Here is an 18,187-nt window from a genome sequence, read left to right on the forward strand (position 1 = left end):
AAAAAAAAAAAAAAAAAAAAAATTAAAAAAGAAACCTATCAAAAGCTAGATAGTAAAATTTTGAAATAAAAGTGCTCAGAAAAATGTTAATTGCTAACTTAAACTTTATAGCCAAATGTGTATGAGAAGGCTGAGTGTTTACACAGCATCAAGTGGCTGAGAAACTTTCTGATTTGGGAAGAGAGACTCATGGGGATTTTACTCAGCAATGTTTTTTTCTAGCTTCAGCCTTAAAGTTTTAGAGCAATTCTGAGACTGTAGAAAATTGCTGTTAGTCTAAGACTACAGTTAAGCACCCTGACTCTTTTTAATTTGATATTAGTTATGTCTTGCTAGGAAGAAACCACTGGCAAAGGAGAAAAGTCTCCCAGGATATTTAGTCCAGATGATTTTTAATAATTATAGTTTATTTATTTTTGTTTTAAATCATTGTAAAGGAAAATCATTTGTGTCTTTCTGTTCTGTGCCTTTAGAAAATCTGCCTAGCCTCTATGGAGGTTCACCTAGTGGCAGCTTCCACCAATTACAGGCAACACACTTGACTGGTGAAGCTGAACTTACAAGGTTTATGTGGAGAAGGAACTTTTTTTTTTTTTTTTGAGACGGAGTCTAACCCTTGTCACCTAGGCTGGAGTGCAGTGGCACAATCTCAGCTCACTGCAGCGTCCGCCTCACAGGTTCAAGCTGTTCTCCTGGCTCAGCCTCCTGAGTAGCTGGGATTATAGGCTCCTGTCACTGCGCCCGGCTAATTTTTGTACTTTTAGTAGAGATGGGGTTTCGCCATGTTGGCCAGGCTGGTTTCGAACTCCTGACCTCAGGTGATCCGCCTGCCTCGGCCTCCCAAAGTGCTGGGATTGCAGGCGTGAGCCACCACGCCCGGCCGAGAAGGAACTTAGGCAGGTATCAGAAGGGAGAATGGAGGAAAGGAAGATAATTTGAGTGGGAACACAATGTTTCACACTTTTAAAATTTTACTGTAGTTTACTGATAGATTACTTGATGTTTTTAATTGGTTATTTTCCCTGCCCTGCCCTACCCATTACCTTTTTTTAAAAAAGACTATTTATACTTTTTAGTTTTATGACAGTTGAGTCAGTAACATCTTCCAGGGTGTTTTTATGAAGCAGCATCCTAATAGAAGATTCTGTGTTCTAGCCCTGAAGGGTACAGTCAATGATTAAATGTAAAATTCTGTCCAGACACATGATGGAGCCACATTAAACTGTTGCTGCCCTCAGGCTATTTGACAGCTATCTGCTGATGTGATATTTAAATCATCGTGAAACATTAGAATAGGAATACCAATTCACAACCCAAACATGTTTCTGATGTATGAGCAACTGCAGACAAAAAAAGGCCTAGACATCACTTGAAAGGTTTCTGATGAGCAAATTGCAAATATCAGCACCTCTAAGCTTGAAATGTTACCTATTGAAATAGAACAGTGAATATTCTTGTATGTAGTCGATCTTTAGGCCAAGAAAGTGGAACTAGATTGAATCAAATGGAGAAACCTAAAAATAATTTTAACTCCTACCTAGATGAATGTAGCAAGCTCAGTCAGTTATCTCATCTAGGTTTTCAACTCCTAGAAGACTGAAACAATGCCTGCTTATATAGTCCAGATTGCGTACTGCAGTACTGTGTCCATTGAACATGCTCAGCATACATAGAATTATCTCTTTTCATTTTCAGTGAAAAAGATTTTGTCACTGAAACTGGCAATTACCACATTTCTGTTCCTTAATGAGGAAAAACTTCCATCTGGTATACTCGTGGCACGATACTACCAAAGACCATTGAATCCGTGTTGCATTCTCATAGTGGCAGACGTAAATTTAAGGACATTTGTGAATTGTCAGCATCAGCGTGAATGCCTGTGTTACCAGATCCTCACTGACTTGTGCTCTCTGGTAATCAGGGCCAGCTTCAAGGATATGTGACCCATGCAGTCTCATAGGGTCTTGCACTTGGCTTAATGCTCTGCTGTCATCGTCTTGAAATTATTAATAATTTTTTTCACAAGGCTCATGTTCTCATTTTGCACCGGGCCCCACAGATTCTGTAGCAGCCTCCTTGGTCTTTTTTATCATACAGTTCTGCTTACCAACACTGTATGTAAAACCTTCCCTAGAGAGTTTACGTCTATTGCAATTTTAATGTCTTTTGAAAGTACCAGTTTGTTATTAAATATTTATAGAGATCATCTCCCCTTGCCTTTCCATCTCCCCTTCCCACTGCCTGTGGAGACAGTGCCCCTAAAGCGTGGCCAGCAGCATACCTGGCACCTGACTGATGCAGAGGTAAGGGGAGGGAGTGCAGAGATGGCAGCTGCAGTTGTTGGGAGATTAGTTACATAGAGCAAAGAAGTTATTTGATTTAGCAAATGAGTAGATATCCTAAAGATAAGGAGAGCCAGTTTTCTCACTCCCTGAAGGGATTTACAGACATTTAAAAGGTGAAAGCTGAAAAGAACACCAAGGTACCATGTTAGTATTGGAATTATCAGTATGAACTTACGGGTTTAAAAATTTATATATAGAAATAGTTATAGCGTGTATGTTTATATATATAAATATATGTCTCTCTCTGTGTGTGTATGTGTGTATGCATGCATATATTTCTTAGTAGTGTATACTGAGAGGTTCTAGAGACAGTAACACCCCAGCAGTAATGAACACAGTGAGTTCCAAGATCATAGTTTCTAAATACCACTCTCCACTAAAAGAAATCAGTGCCTAGAAAAATGACCGTTTCCAGGGCTGGGCAGCAAACATACAGGATGAACATAGACTGTCTTGTCGTTCCAGAGAGTAAGTAAATAATTAAAGAATGATGGGGTCATGTCAGAAGGACCCAGAAACCAGCCTGAATGCATACCCACTGGCAAAAATCTAATGTCAGCAACAAAATAAATAACGTTAATATTAGTTAAAAACTTGTATAAAATAGGAATCCATAAGTTTATACTGATACACATAAATGAATAGATAAATAGGAAAGAAGGGAAAAGTCTTCCTTACATACAAGGTCAACTAGTAAATATAGAAGGGATGGTAGAAGTAGTCACTATTTGGCAACCATTATAGGAAAGGTGATAGAGACAGGAGTCATCAGTCGATGTGAGACTAGTAGTTGTAGGTTTGATGAGGAACAGGGTGTCGTCATGATATTGTCATTTCTCCCCATAAAATATTACTCAGATGTAAAGGGGGAAATGGTGACCATGGTGTAGATAGCCGGCAGACACAGTCTTGACCAGGGCATCCTGTGATGAAACAGGTCAATATAGCATGCCTATATTATTCACTGAGATGGGGCATCATTTCTCTGGTATTCCTGCCAAGAATTCATGGCCTCTGGTCATGAGGAAACACTGGACACATTCAGTGAGAATGAAGACTTTCTCACTGGATACCATTAAGTATGGTGTTAGCGATAGGCATTTTTAGATACTCTTTATCAAGTTGAGGAAGTTCCCCTTTATTCCTAGTTTACTGAGAGCTTTTATCACGAATGGGTGTTGGATTTTGTCAAATGCACTTTCTGTATCGACTAATATCGTGAGATTTTCTACTTTAGCTCATTGTTTTGATGAATTACGATAAATCGCACTTGGTTTCAACATATTCTCTTTATGCATTTGATACATTGGATTTCATTTGCTAATATTTTGTTGAGGATTTTTGCATCTATGTTCATGAGAGATGTTCGTCTGTAGTTGCTGTGATCTGAATGTTCCTCCCCCACAAAAAAAAATAAAAATTCATGTGTTGAAATCCTTACCATCAGGAGGTGGGACCTTTTGGGATGTGATTAGGTTAATAAGGCAGAGCCCTCATGAATGGGATTAGTTACTCAATAAAACAGGCCCCAGAGAACTGCCTCATTCCTTCTATCATGTGAGACACAGCAAGAAGGCACCATCTGTGAGAAAGTGGGCCCTCACCGGGCACTGAATATGCAAGTACCTTAATCTTGGCCACAAGAACTGGAAGAAGTAAATTTCTGTTGTTCATAAGCTAAACAGTTCATGGTATTTTGTTAGAGTAGCTCGAACAGACTCAGACAGTAGTTTTCTTGTAAGTTCTTTGTCTGGTTTTGGTATTAAGGATGCTGGCCTCACAGAATGAGTTAAGAAGTACTAAGAAGTATTCCCTCTGCTTCTGTCCTCTGAAAGAGATTGTAGAGAATTAGTATAGTCTTGCTTAAATGTTTGGTAGAATTCACCAGTGATATAGTCTTATTCAGATTGAGTATTTCTTCTTGTGAGTTTTGGCAGATTGTATCTTTCAGGGACTTTGTCCATTTCATCTAGGTTATCAAATTTGTGGGCATAGAGTTGTTCATAGTTTTCCATTGTTATCCTTTTAATGTTCATGGGCTCTATAGTGATGTCTCCTCTTTCACTTCTGATACTAGGCATTTCCGTCCTCTCTTTTTTGTTAGCTTGGCTAATCAACTTTTTATTGGTCTTTTCAAAGAACCAGTTTTTGGTTTCATTGATTTGTTTCTCTGTTGATTTCCTGTTTCAATTTCATGAATTTCCACTCTAATTCTTATTATTTATGTTCTCCTGCTTACTTTGGATTTAATGTACTCATTTTATACTTTCCTAAGATGGAAATTTAGATTTTTTATTTTAGATTATTCTTCTAATATAGGCATTCAGTGCTATAAATTTTCCTCTAAGCACTGCTTTTGCTGCCCTTGTTCTTTGTTTCTATTTTTGTCTTCCGTTCTTTTTCTGCCCTTTGTGGTTTTAATTAAGCATTATGTATTATTCCATTTTCTCTCCTTTCTTAGCATATCAGTTATTCTTCTTTTTGTACTTCTTTTTTTCTAGTGGTTGCCCTAGAATTTGCAATGTGCATTTACTACTAATCTAAATTCACTTTCAAATAACACTTTACCACTTCACTTCACAGATAACGTGATACCTTATAATAACAAAATAATCCTAATTCCTCCCTCCTGTCCCATGTGTCATTGCTGTCATTCATTTCACTTAAATACATGCATAAGTAAGCATTTGTATATATGTATGTATATACACACACATAAGCTATCTATAGCAACATACATAATTGAATACATTGTTGCTATTGAACAAACCCTGTTTGATCATTTTAAAATAAGAAAAAGGAAAGGTTTTATTTTACCCTTATTTTTGTTCAACATTTTTCTTTATGTGGGTCTGAGTTTCTGACCTATATAATTATCCTTCTCTCTAAAGAATTTCTTTTAACGTTTCTTGCAAGGCAGATCTATTAGCAACAAATTCCCTGAATTTTTGTCTGAGAAAGCGTTTTTTTCTCCTTTATTATCCTTTGAAAGAATACTTTCATTGGATACAGAATTCTAGGTTGGTGGCGGGTGTTTTTTTTCCTATCAGGACTTTAAATACTTCACTGTACTCTCTTCTTGCTTGCATGGTTTCTTAGGGGAAGTTGGATATAATTTTTATTTTTCTCTATATGTAAGGTGTTTCTACCTCTCCCCAGCTTCTTTCAGGAATGTTCTTTATCTTTTTATTTTTTGTAGTTTGAAAATGAAATGCCTGCGTGTAGGTTTTGGGGGCATTTATCCTGTTTGGTATTCTCTGAGCTTCCTGGATCTGTGGTTTTGTGTCTCATATTAATTCTGGGAATTTCTCAGTCACTGTTGTTTCAAGTATTTCTTATGTTATTTTGTTTCTTCTCTTTCTGGTGTTCTTATTACACATATGTTACACCTTTTATTTATTTTAGAGACAGGGTCTCACTCTTACCCAAGCCATTCTCCCACCTCAGCCTCCCAAGTAATCAGGACTAGAGGCGTGTGCCTCCATTTTTTATGGGGATGTGGTCTCATTATGTTGCCTAGGCTGGTCACGAACTTCTGGGCTCAAGTGATCTTCCTGCCTCGGCCTTCCAGAGTGCTGAGATTATAGGCGTGAACCGCCGTACTCGGCCTGTGTGACACATTTTGTAATTGTCCCACAGTTCTTGGAAATTCTGTTCTATTTCTTTCAGTCTTTGTTGTCTTTGCTTTTCCATTTTCAGAGTTTCTCTTGATAATATCTCAAGCCTAGAGATTCTTTTCTCAGCCGTGTTTATCTACTACTAAGCCCATCACAGGCATTCTTTATTTCTGTTTCAGTGGTTTTTTTGATCTCTAGCATTTCTTTTTAGTTTTTCTTCGGATTTCCATCTTTCTGCTTACATTCCCCTCTGTCCTTAAATGCTGGCACCTTTTCCGTCAGAGCCTTCAGCGTGTTCATTATAGTTGTTTTAACTTCCTGGTCTGTTTCTTATTCTTGCTCTGTCTCTTCAAGTTGTGTCTTTTGCCTTTTGGTATGCCTTCTAATTTTTTCTTCATAGTCGGACATATAATGTTCTAGGTAAAAGGAATTGCTGTAAATAGGCTTATAGTAACCTGATGGTAAGATGACGGGGGAGAAGTGTTCACTAGTCCTGTGATTAGGTCTTAGTCTTTCAGTGAGCCTGTGCCTCTGGACTGTGAACTTCACAAGGGTTTCTCGGTTTTTCCTACCCCCTTAGGTAGGACAGGATGACTAGAGTGGGCAGCAGTTGGATATTTCCTTCCCCCAGGTCAGTTAGGCTCTGGTTAACTAGTTTCTCCTGCAGGAAGGCCTTATTAAGAAAAGCAGTGCTAGGTCATTTTTCAAAATGGTTTCTTTTCCCCTCTCCCAGCCAGAAGCAGAAGGGTTTATTTCTCTGATATTTAATGTGGGGACCTGGCCAAGCTATTGGAGGTAAATCTCTCAATATTGTAGGAGTTGGCCTGTGAGTGGGTCCACCCGGAGTTTTTAACTCTCAGACTTGTCTGAGCCTCCAGCAGTTCATCAGTTACAATTCAGGTTTTCTTACCTTAGTGTTGGTTTCTCACAGCAGTTTCCACTCAGGAGTCTCTGCTCTGTTAAGCCACGACTTCCACTAGGGAGTCTCTGATCTCTGCTCTGGGAAGCCACAACTCCCTCTATTTGCCTGTCTGTCTCTCCGCTCCCGGGGCAGTAGTTTACCTTGTGTCTTCCCCTCTTATAGGTCCAAGAAGAGTTGTTGACTTTTCAGACGGTTGACCTTCTACTTGTTCAAGTGGAGTAGCAACTTGCAAGCTCCTTAAATGCAGAACCAGAAACTGGAAGTCCCTTCTCTGCCTGTTTTTCACTTGGGTTGTCTTTTTGTTGTTGAGTTGTAAGAGTTCATTATATATGCTAGATACAAGTCCCTTATCAGATATATGATTTACATATATTTTCTCTCATTCTGTGAGTTACTTTTTTCACTTTTTTATTGGTATGATTTGCAGCACAGACATCTTTAATTTTGATGTAGTCTTTTTCCTTTGTCACTTGTGCTTTGGCATCATGTATAAGAAGCTCAGCAGTGGCTGGGCACAGTGGCTCATGCCTGTAATCCCAGCACTTTGGGAAGCCGAGGCAGGCGGATCACCTGAGGTCAGGAGTTCAAGACCAGCCTGGCCAACATGGCAAAACCCTATCTCTACTAAAAATACAAAAATTAGCCAGGTGTGGTGGCAGGCACCTGTAATCCCAGCTACTCAGGAGGCTGAGGCAGGAGAATTGCTTAAACCTGGGAGGCGAAGGTTGCAGTGAGCTGAGATCATGCCACTGCACTCCATCCTGGGTGACAGAGCAAGACTCCATCTCAAAAAAAAAAAAAAAAAAAAAAAAAGTGTTCAGCAGCATGAAGTTTACTTCTGTGTTTTATTCTAACAGTTGTGTAGTTTTAGCTCTTACTACATTTAGGTCTATGATCCATTTTGAGTAAATTTCGTATATGGCATGAGGTAGGGGTCCAGTCTCATTCTTTTGCCTATTTGTTGAAAAGACTATTATTTTCTCATAGAATTGTCTTGGCACCATAAAGGATTTTTAATGTGTAGGTCTTATATCCTAGTTTTGAAACCATTACTGAACATCCAGGTAGCTCTGACTATGGTGATTTACCAGATGTCATATCCTAGAAAATCCTTGTGGGGTTTACATGTCATTTGCAAGCTTTAGTAGTTTCCATAATGAGGCAGACTCAGGGTCTGCCTAACCAAATTGTCATTTGCCAGCAGAGAACTTAAAGTACCAAAGAAGGGCCTAATATTCTTCCCTAATGTCAAATTAAGGCTCCAAAGTGCCTCAGCTTTTTATGATTGTAAATTATCAGTCTGTCTAGATGAATTTTTGGTTAATGTTTTCTACCTTTGCCACTTATCAGATTAATGAATTCCATGTGTTTAATACCTGTCCACATTTGTCCCTATCAAGTTTCAAAGTATGCTGTTTAGAAATTAGAACAGTTCTTTGAATTCTGTGTGCCAGTGAAAAGAGGAAGTATAAAGTTGTGCATATGGATTAATAAGCAAATCAGTTTCTTCATAGGTAAGGAGGAAGTTTAATTTGGATGTAGGGAAGGGGCAATAGGATAAGAGCAGGACAACACAGCATCGTTTATGATTGGGGAGCTAATGGAGGGAAGTTGTCCTGTTGGTTGAGAGATGAGTTCTGCAGCCCCTTCTGTGGGCTGGGTAGGCTCCGTGGGCGAGTCTCTTACACATCGTTGTCCTGGATTATCTCTGCTGAGTCCATTCTACAAAGGAGACTCTTAAAAACCGTGTTTTCTACCTATCGTAACAGAGCTGATGTTACCTTTTAAGGGTTTGAGATTTTGTAATTGGTTTTTGGTGCATTGGGTAATTAACTTCTCAGTGACCAGTTTCCTACATACAGTCATCCTTCAGCCCACAGAAGCCCTACCTTTAGGCCTCTGCTCTCTTCCCATGTCCAGCCATCCATGGTATTCCGCACCTCTTCATTTTCTTCTTAATTAACTAAGGACACAGAGAGGAGCGCTGCCCCAAGTGTAGTCCTGAGATGCTGTCTCATGTTCCTAAATGCAAGAAGGCTGTTGTGTGACTTAGAGAAATTACATGCGTTAGGTAAGCTGCTTTGAGTTATAGCGCTGTCCATGAGTTATAGTGCTGTGGCCATGAGTTCAATGTTAATGAATCATCTATATGTTAAATAAGGTGCCTTTAAACAAGAAACGTGCATCAAACAAGGTTATGCATTGATCAGTTGAAGATGTTTTAGGGGCTCACAGGAACCTAACCCTGTATATCCCCTGTGGACAATGCTTTAGTATTCACTAATTGAGTATCCACAACAGCATAACTATCATGAATAACAAGAATTAAATGTATTTGTCCTGTAATGGGCACTAACACTGGTTGCCACTGACTTTATCAGATTAATTTTGTGCCGTGTATGATGTTTTACATTTTAAGTTTTATATATTTCTTATATGTGTGTATATGAGATGTATAACCACATATTTAATATATATGATGTATAGCCATATATTTAATAATTTATATATTTGTGAGTTCTTTATAAATTATTTCAGGGTAAAAAAGGGCATTTAGAAGACTTTGGCTTATACAATCTGAAACAGTAAAATTTTAAAAATATACATATGTTCCTTGCCAAAATCAACCATATTTTTTACTTTAATAGCCTTCATTTAGCATCATCTGATTACTAATTTTAAAATGTATTTGATTTTAAGAAAATTATAGTTCCAAAGATAGAAATTTATTTTACTGATAACTGTAAGTAAGCCATATATGCTAACTCTGGTCACTCTAATATATACATTTTATGTCACTCTCACTTTGAACCCTCCAGTGTGTCTTTGTCTTAAAGAATTTTGACTTATCTTTGATTTATAGAGTTTGCATGGCAACTCTCCTGGCTTCCAGAGCCTAACAGACTTATTTGTATAGCTTTTAAAGCTAATTGATTGACTTTTGATACTTTTGCTGGAGGAATATCTTATTAAAATCAAATGGATGAATTAGCTAATTGTATTTAACATTTGAAGGGATAAGTGAAAAGAGGAAAAGACTCAAGTTGATTCAAAAGCAAAATGAGAAGAAAAGACAATTGGCATATTCTCCACATCTTTCCTCTGATCAACCACATAGGAGACAAAATAAATTAGAGACTTGTCTTTGAATAGGAAGCAGATGTGCCGAGCATATTTTTGCTTCAGATTTTGTTAACTATTTTATCTTTAGATACTGATTTTTGTCTAGAGGAGAGTGTTGGAGCAACTAAAATGGAACTCATAACTTCAGCTCTTGATGGAAGTTTCCTTGATGCCTGGCACTTTATGCTGTATTAATGCCAGGAAATAAATTTTATTTCCTCTTATCTTTAGGCAAGCTGTTATTCCTCTAATGCACAGTCACTTTTAACTTAGATTTTTGAGAAACAAGGAAAAAAGATTTAATTTTTGAGACCAGTTGTTGGCTAAGGCAGGCTTTTGAGCATCCCAGTTACTTGTCATTCAGCAGCTGTGTGGGAAAATGTAAGCTACATTGTTGAACAAATTTTGTAAAGGAAAAAATTTATTTCTTGATTTATTTGGTAAAAATGTCTCTTTACTTAAAAAATCTTTACAAATGGTTATTGGGCATTCAGTCATTTGTTTAGCACTCTGTAATTTTATAAAGTGATTTCCATCAGGTGCCTTTCACAGAAACCCTGAAGGTCAGGGGAGATCATAATTTCCTTGATGAGAAAGCCGAGGCATAGAGAAGCCCCTCGTTAGGAGGCTTTGCCTCTGACTTCCTGGTCGGCTTCATAGGTTTCTTGCTTTTTTATTTTTGTTCTTTTTAATTTTTTTAATATCCTTGCCTTACTGCTGTGGAGAATGATTTCTATTTTGCAACAGCTTATGTTTTTCTCCTGTATACAGGGATATTCCAATGCCTTTAGTTAGCTCAGGAGTAGAGCATGGTAACCTGAGAGAGCTGGCACTTGCAAGAATGAAAGACCTCGGAACACAGGTAAGAGCAAATATGGCGGTCAGGCCACAACTGTTGAGAAAAAGAGGAATCTGAAACACAAAAGACTTTGCCACTACCACCCCTAAAACCAGACTTGCAGGTGAGGTCAGAAAGCCCCCAGATACTGAAGGCATAGTCACTGGACCGTGTCGGAGCTGAAGCCAGTGGTGCAGGGGCTGCCTCCTGTTCCTTCATTCCCTTCTGCTTTCTTCTGCCTGCTCAGATTGCCAACTGCGTGCCCCACTCCAGTTTTTAAAAACAGTTTTTCTTTTGAAGTATTAGGTATTCAGTTATTGACTGAAGAAAAAGGAGATGTGATTCCTGAAAAGAAAGCATGATCATTCAAAAAGACAAGTATTATGTGCATGAAATAATTGCCAAAACTGCTATTGCCCCACGTATACCAGTCTCCCATCCCTCTGGCCATTAAAGTCCCTTCTTCGCTCACAGATATTTACTAAACATCTCCTCTGTGCTGGCCCAGGATGTACAAAGAGCCCAAGAACCTGCAACTTAACAGTCTCTGTGGGAAATTCTTAAGTCATAGGAAGGTTTGAAACTCCAGTGCTCAGGAACTTCTTAGAGCTGCTAAAGGGATAAACCAGGAGTGGTGTTGAGACCAAGGGCCGACTCTTGGGCTCTGCCTTCAGAGATTCTGGATCAGTAGGTTGGGATGGAACCTATCTGTTTGTTATCCAGCACTAGGTACATGGTTCTCATGCACAATTCAGATGTGGGCCACACTTTGAAAGACATGGTTCCAAGGATTGCATATGGTGTTTGTGGACTTACCTAAGACATTTTATTCTCTCACTCAAATTATTATGGAGAAAATTTTTCAGAAGATTGTTCAGGGGAGAGTTTGTGAACATTATTGGCGTATTCTACCAAAAAAAAGTGAACAATTTTATGTTCCAGAAAAATAGCAAATGACACCAAACAAGATTGTGTGCCTGCTTTGCCTCCCAGGCTCCAGCTGTTTGTGTTCTCCATCTCCTCTCGCCTCCAAGAAGGCCACTGACCTTCAAGAAGGCCAAAGTGACTGACCTGGCCTGGTTATCCCAATAATCTCATTATCCATCCATCTTCTTTAACCCTTACCCCTCATAAGCCTTGTTAGCCTCTATTAAAGCTAATTGGGATTGAGTCCAAAGGCTGGAATTCAGTCGTAGCTGGGATTGAGTCCAAAGGCTGGAATTCAGTCGTAGCCAAAATATGTCTAGTTCCTATAGGCAACATCTTGAGCAGAAAATAAGCACACACCAATCTCTGCCTTTAAAAAAGCATGCCAAAAAAAAAAAAAAAAAGAGAGAAACAGCATGCAGATGTTCATTAAGAACATGGAACAGTAATACATTCCCATGCTAGCTACTATATAGAACTACTGTAGTGAAAGGACAGCAGCTACATTAAATAGATTAATAATTACAGAGATTGATCATCTTAGTCTGCTGTATAGTTTTTGTTTACTAGAATTCATGGACTCTACATCAGCAAAGCATTATCTTGAGCTAGTTCCTGGGGTGTGGAAGTAGCTTTAGTTTTCTAGAACTGAATAATGAGCTCTTATTTTTCTCTTGGAGTTCTGTACATATATAGCAGTCCTTCATAAATATACTATTAGTAGAAAAGCTTATGTGACATCATCAAATTTCCCACAGTGATCTTTTCTTACTGGAAGAAAATGTTTATGGTTTGTTCTATTGGGGGGAAATAACACCATAAGATATATAATTGAATAATTTCAGTGATTTATAATAATGAAAAGGATTATGTAATCGTAACTGTCTGGTAGCGTAGCATGCACTGTGGGTTGTGGAATAGAAGTGAGAGCCACATCACAGATGCTTGGCCATGCAGACCAGGCATTGCATTGGCATTGTCTGCAGGCAGCTCCATGCCTTCTTAGATATTCAAAGAGCCATTTGAGATTGTGCTTCAGAGTATGTAATACATGGCTCTAGGTTCCTCCTCCCTCCCTCCCTCCCTCCCTCCTCTTCCTCCTCTTTCTTTCTTCTTCTTCTCTTCCTTCCTCACAGTTCCTTTTGCATTCAACATGTACTTTTTGGATGTTCCTAAAATGATACAAATATGGTGATGCTAAAAATGTTAACTGCGATAAAATGGAGGTTTTAAAAATTTAGGAATTTACTTTTTACTCTTTATATACATACTTCTGGATTGTACTTTCAGATAGTTATATCCCCTAGGCAAACCTGTTTCTTACTTTTATGATTTACATTCTTTACTGCTAAGATTATATTGTATATTGATCTTTTTCGAATTCTAAATTTATTTTAAAAGCACTGCTGTACTACTTCATACATTCCTACTGTGGTTTCCCCATCCTCAGATTGATTAAAGGTAGTTTTATTTTGAAATTCAGCTCTTTTATCTCACTGTAAGTTATATGCAAACTTAATTTTGAGCCCAGGGTTTGGTGGAGAGGTTTAAATAAAAATAAAGATTGAATTAGTTACCAGTTTTATATTTGTGCCCCTCCCACCCCCCCACCCCACTCCCACCACTTTTTTTGACAGTGTCGAGATGTGAGAACCAGAGAAGTTGGAATCCAAGAAATTCATCACAAAGTACGGCCATACCAGGTTAGTCTCTTCATGTCATAGAGGGCCTAGGTACTGTCCTTAGATCTTTGCCAACCCTGGGCCCACATATTCTTAACCAAGGACAGAGCCCCAGGAGTGAATAACTAAGAGCAGAGACTAATGAAGGATTAGATACTGGTGTCAAACCATGAAAGCCAAATATGAGAATTCTAGAAGAGCCAGGTTAGGAAAACGAAGTCTGAACCTCATTCTAGATTAGCACTGTCCAATGGAACTTTCTGCAGTGTTGGAAATGTTCTATGATCTGAGCTATCCAATATCCAATATGGTGATGACTGTTGAGCACTTGAAATGTGGCTCGTACAAATGAGGAACTAAATTTTTAATTTAAAATAAATTCAATTGTAAATAGTCCCCTGTGACTATGAGCCACATTTGGGAAGAGCATAGTATGAGCTGCTTCTCTCTTTATGTGTAACTATTCAGCCATTGCCCAATGATGATAAGCAAATGAATAGATGAGCCCTTATCCACAGGCTCCACAAAAATTAAGCATAATGCCTTAAGGCATTCATGATATGTAATGAATTAACTTTTCTCTTATACTCGTAATGTCTAGCTGTATGCCAGATTTTCTGTAGGATTTGATTCTCTCGTGGAACCCCATTTGAGAAAGGCTAGAATAGATGATCTCTGCATTGATGTTTGTGTTCTCAGCATGAATCAGTTAATTGACATTTTTCACATTTAGGACCTTTTGAGAGAAAAAGTAGACCCAACACAATTTGCCAAATTCTTGTGCTGTTATTTAGCAAACATTGTTGAGAAGGAATATGTGTTAGTCTGAATTGTTCACCTTGCTCTGGGTACCATCTCCCCATCTACCGAGTGTTTCTGCGTGTGGCCATGTCCACGTGTATACTTTTCTCTGTGCATGCATATTTATACAATGAGCTGAAGAGCCAAAAGCCTGTGCTGACTGCTACCACAAAGCTTCCCCCCAAAAGCTACCCTCCATGATTGAACTTTAACATTTTTATCCCATAATTATGCATAATATTTAAGTGCCCTGTGGGAGGCCATACTTCCTTGAAATTTCATCAAGGTGCAGGTAACCAGCATCACATTTTTCTTCCCCAAAGATAGGTTTCAGTGGAGGCGATAAGGACTAGAAGATGAAACCCAAACCATTGAGCACCTGACAGTTTTGAGACAAAAGGGTGCCCCTGAGAGCTACACGTGACGTGATTTTGAAATTTTACATTAAGAGACTCTTCATGGGGAGTCAAATGCATGGAAGCCTTTATTGAGCTGGATCTCTGTAAGAGTCTCAAGGTTAATGAAGTTCAAGTATTTGTGAAATTACACAGTTATTTTCCTTCTATAATAGTCCATGAACAAGGTGTGAATTTTAATCTTGGTGCTATTTGAGAGTAGACAAATAAAAAGAAACATAATTAGTGATTATTCATTCCTTGTCCCTAACTAGATATTAACCTAAATAAATACATACAATTACAAAAATGAATTTGGTTCTTTAATTTTGAATAATTTCTTTGTGGCTTTTTACTAAATAGGTTGAATTGGTAAGGAGAGATTATGTTGCAAATGGTGGCTGGGAAACATTCTTGTCATACGAAGACCCAGATCAAGACATTTTGATTGGCCTCCTACGATTACGCAAGTGTTCAGAGGAAACTTTCCGTTTCGAATTGGGTGGAGGTGTCTCCATAGTACGAGAGCTGCATGTGTATGGAAGTGTGGTCCCTGTGAGCAGCCGGGATCCTACTAAATTTCAGCATCAGGTATCCTGTATTCCATTTCTATTTGAATTCTAAGAAACTGCCTAAGTGGGAAAAGAGAAAAGGAATGGGGTGAAGAGAAGAGGAAGAGGCAGAGGAGCAGGAGAGGGGAAAGAGAAGCATAGAAACATAGGAGCCAGTGTTTGAGTTGTTCAGAGACGTTCTCTCTCCAAATTGTATCCTTCTGGGAGGAAAGGATAAACTGAGATTCAGTCAGTTGGAATATAACAGATTGAACCACATGGAACTGGTTTTTTTTGAGACAGAGCCTCACTTTGTCACCCAGGCCAGAGTGCAGTGGTGTGGTCTTGGCTCACTGCAACCTCCGCCTCCCTGGTCCAAGTGATCCTCCTGCCTCAGCCTCCCTAGTAGCTGGGATTACAGGTGTGCACCACCACGCCTGACTAATTTTTGTATTTTTAGTAGAGATGGGGTTTCACCATGTTGGCCAGGCTGGTCTCGAACTCCTGACCTCAGATGATCCACTCACCTTGGCCTCCCAAAGTGCTGAGATTACTGGCATGAGCTACTGTGCCTGGCCTGCAGTTAGTATTTTTGAAAGTAAGAAATTGTCTAATACTGGCAATCTCATATGGGTCAACTTTTTGTGGAGTCAGGTTAGATGGTGATGGGAAAGCACTTATGAAACACTTCCTAAGGTTAAGCCATATTATACATAGGGGAACCCTATTCTAACGCCAGACAACCTACCTTAATAACTCGCTTTTTAAAATTTCCAGAAAATGTGTTAAAAACTAATGGTGGATATGATATAAGAGCCAAAATTGACTATTTAAGAATTTTGCCTGTTTTCTCAACTCTCAGAAAGTAGAGAGGTGGCCGGGAGTGATGGCTCACACCTGTAATTCTAGCCCTTTGGGAGGCTGAGGCAGGTGGATCACCTGAGGTCAGGAGTTCAAGACCAGCCTGGCCAACATGGTGAAACCCTGTCTCTACTAAAAATACAAAAATTAGCTGGTCGTGGTGGCATGTGCCTGTAGTCCCAGCTACTCGGGAGGCTGAGATGGGAGAAATCACTTGAACCTGGGAGGCGGAGGTTGCAGTGAGCCGAGATTGAGCCAGAGTGATCTCGCCCAATGCAGTGAGCCACTGCACTCCAGCCTGGACAACAGAGGGAGATTCCGTCTCAAGAGGAAAAAAAAAAAAAAAAGGAGAGAGGTGACTAAGAAATTAAAGACATATTGCCCCAGACTTCCATCATTTAGAGATTGCCTAGAACTTACCTAAAAACAGACAGAATTTGAGAGGGAATTACTGTCTTCCTATGAATAGATTATATCATTCACAAAATACCTTTTGGTAGTTCTTGTTCGAAAGTTACACCTTTTTCAATTGTCTGCTACAGTGTACCTTTGGTATGATTGAATGGTTTCTTTCTCATTACTCCCTTAAGTGGGCTTTTTCACTCTTATTTTAACAGATTTTAGCAACTACTAAAGTATATAGCCTTCTTGTTTTATGGACCCCTCTTAATGAACTTCCTTCCTTTTTAATTCCCACTCCCCTTTGTTGCTCCGTGCAGGGATTTGGCATGCTGCTGATGGAGGAAGCAGAAAGAATAGCTAGAGAAGAACATGGGTCTGGGAAAATCGCTGTGATATCAGGTAACTGGGGGAGGGTGAAGTTCATGATTCCTTCCCATTTTGAACTTGGTACCACAGTGAAAACTATGTTGGTACCCTCTTGCCCCGTTGATGATTATTACGTTCAAAATTGAGCTGAGCTGACTGGCGAAGGACTTGTGCTCAAACAAAATTCACAAAAGCAGTTTAGTGGAATAGATTTCCGAGCGCTCTGAGAGTCAGGACCTGTGACCCATATCCCCTCTTCTGCACTCTCTGTCACACTGGTCAGCATGGTTGCCTCCTCTTTGTGCTGTGCCCGGTTACTGTATCTGAGGAAATGGAATTTGATGATATGGACAGGAGAAAAACATGAGTGTTTTTCACTATTGTGGAGATTATCACTGTTGTTCAGAAATTAAAATAGAACCTCAGTTGCCAGTACGAGCTGTTTAAAGGCCAAATTCTTGCTCTTTCAATTTTGTTCTCAGTAACTTCAATCCTGGGGAACAGCTTTCCCCTGTTTGGGAGTAAAAAAGTTTTCCCCAGCCCTCTTAGGGTCCCTGGCTGGGTCTGAAAATTAAACTGACAAAGGCAGATTAACAGGGGAAAAGCACATTTATTGCATATAAATTTTATGGAACAGGAAAGCCTTTATAAGGAAATAAAGACCCAAAGAAATGGCTGAACCTGAGTGTTTATACAAGTGCAAAGTCATGAAAAAATAAGACAGGACACAGGAGTAAGAGCTAAGGGTGATAAACGGGAATGTTTAGCAAGGTCTGTTCATTTAGATCCCTCAAGGTGCCCCTCTGCCTTCAGAGATGAAGGTGTTTGTTTGCTCCAGGTGGTGTGAGGGCACCTCCCTCATGAGCATCTCATGACCTGCGTCAGGGGAGAAGGAAGGGGAAGGTCAGAGGGTCCTTCCTGCATCCGTCATTTTCTGATTCCTTCATGTTAAGATACTCAGTATGCCAAGGCACCGTCTTTTGCGGTAGTGTGTTCTGAACCCCATCAGGAGCTTCCCCATTCCTTATCTAGGACAGCAGGTCACTGGGGAAGTGGGCATGAAAAGGAAAACTCAGTACAGCATGTGTGAGTGGAGCAAGAAATGACGTAGACCCCTTTCACATCTGCTGTTCCATAGTGTATCCTTACAGAAATCGCTGTTCCCAGTAAGAAGTTAACAGGGTGAGAGCCATGATCAAAATGTAGGTTATTTTTCATCCAGCATGTTTGTTTTCCCATTAGACTACTACATTCCTAAAGCTAAAATACGCCTTCTGAGAAAATCATCTCTTCTGAAAATGAAAGTTGAAATGAGGTTTTTAAATAAATAAATAAATAAGTTGTTGCCAATCAGTAA

General features: G+C 39.2%; 1 protein-coding gene across 1 annotated transcript in view; it reads left to right on the forward strand.

Moving 5' to 3' along the window:
* Positions 1-18,187, forward strand: part of ELP3 (elongator acetyltransferase complex subunit 3) — a 99,739-nt gene that overhangs the window by 53,633 nt on the left and 27,919 nt on the right. The window contains exons 11-14 of the mRNA XM_032143507.2: positions 10,779-10,869; positions 13,410-13,475; positions 15,014-15,241; positions 16,782-16,863. Coding sequence (XP_031999398.1) covers positions 10,779-10,869; positions 13,410-13,475; positions 15,014-15,241; positions 16,782-16,863 — 467 coding nt within the window. The remainder of the gene's footprint in view (positions 1-10,778; positions 10,870-13,409; positions 13,476-15,013; positions 15,242-16,781; positions 16,864-18,187) is intronic.

Source organism: Hylobates moloch, unplaced genomic scaffold (genome assembly GCF_009828535.3).
Source record: "Hylobates moloch isolate HMO894 unplaced genomic scaffold, HMol_V3 SCAFFOLD_22, whole genome shotgun sequence".
In the NCBI taxonomy this organism is placed as follows: Eukaryota; Metazoa; Chordata; class Mammalia; order Primates; family Hylobatidae; genus Hylobates; species Hylobates moloch.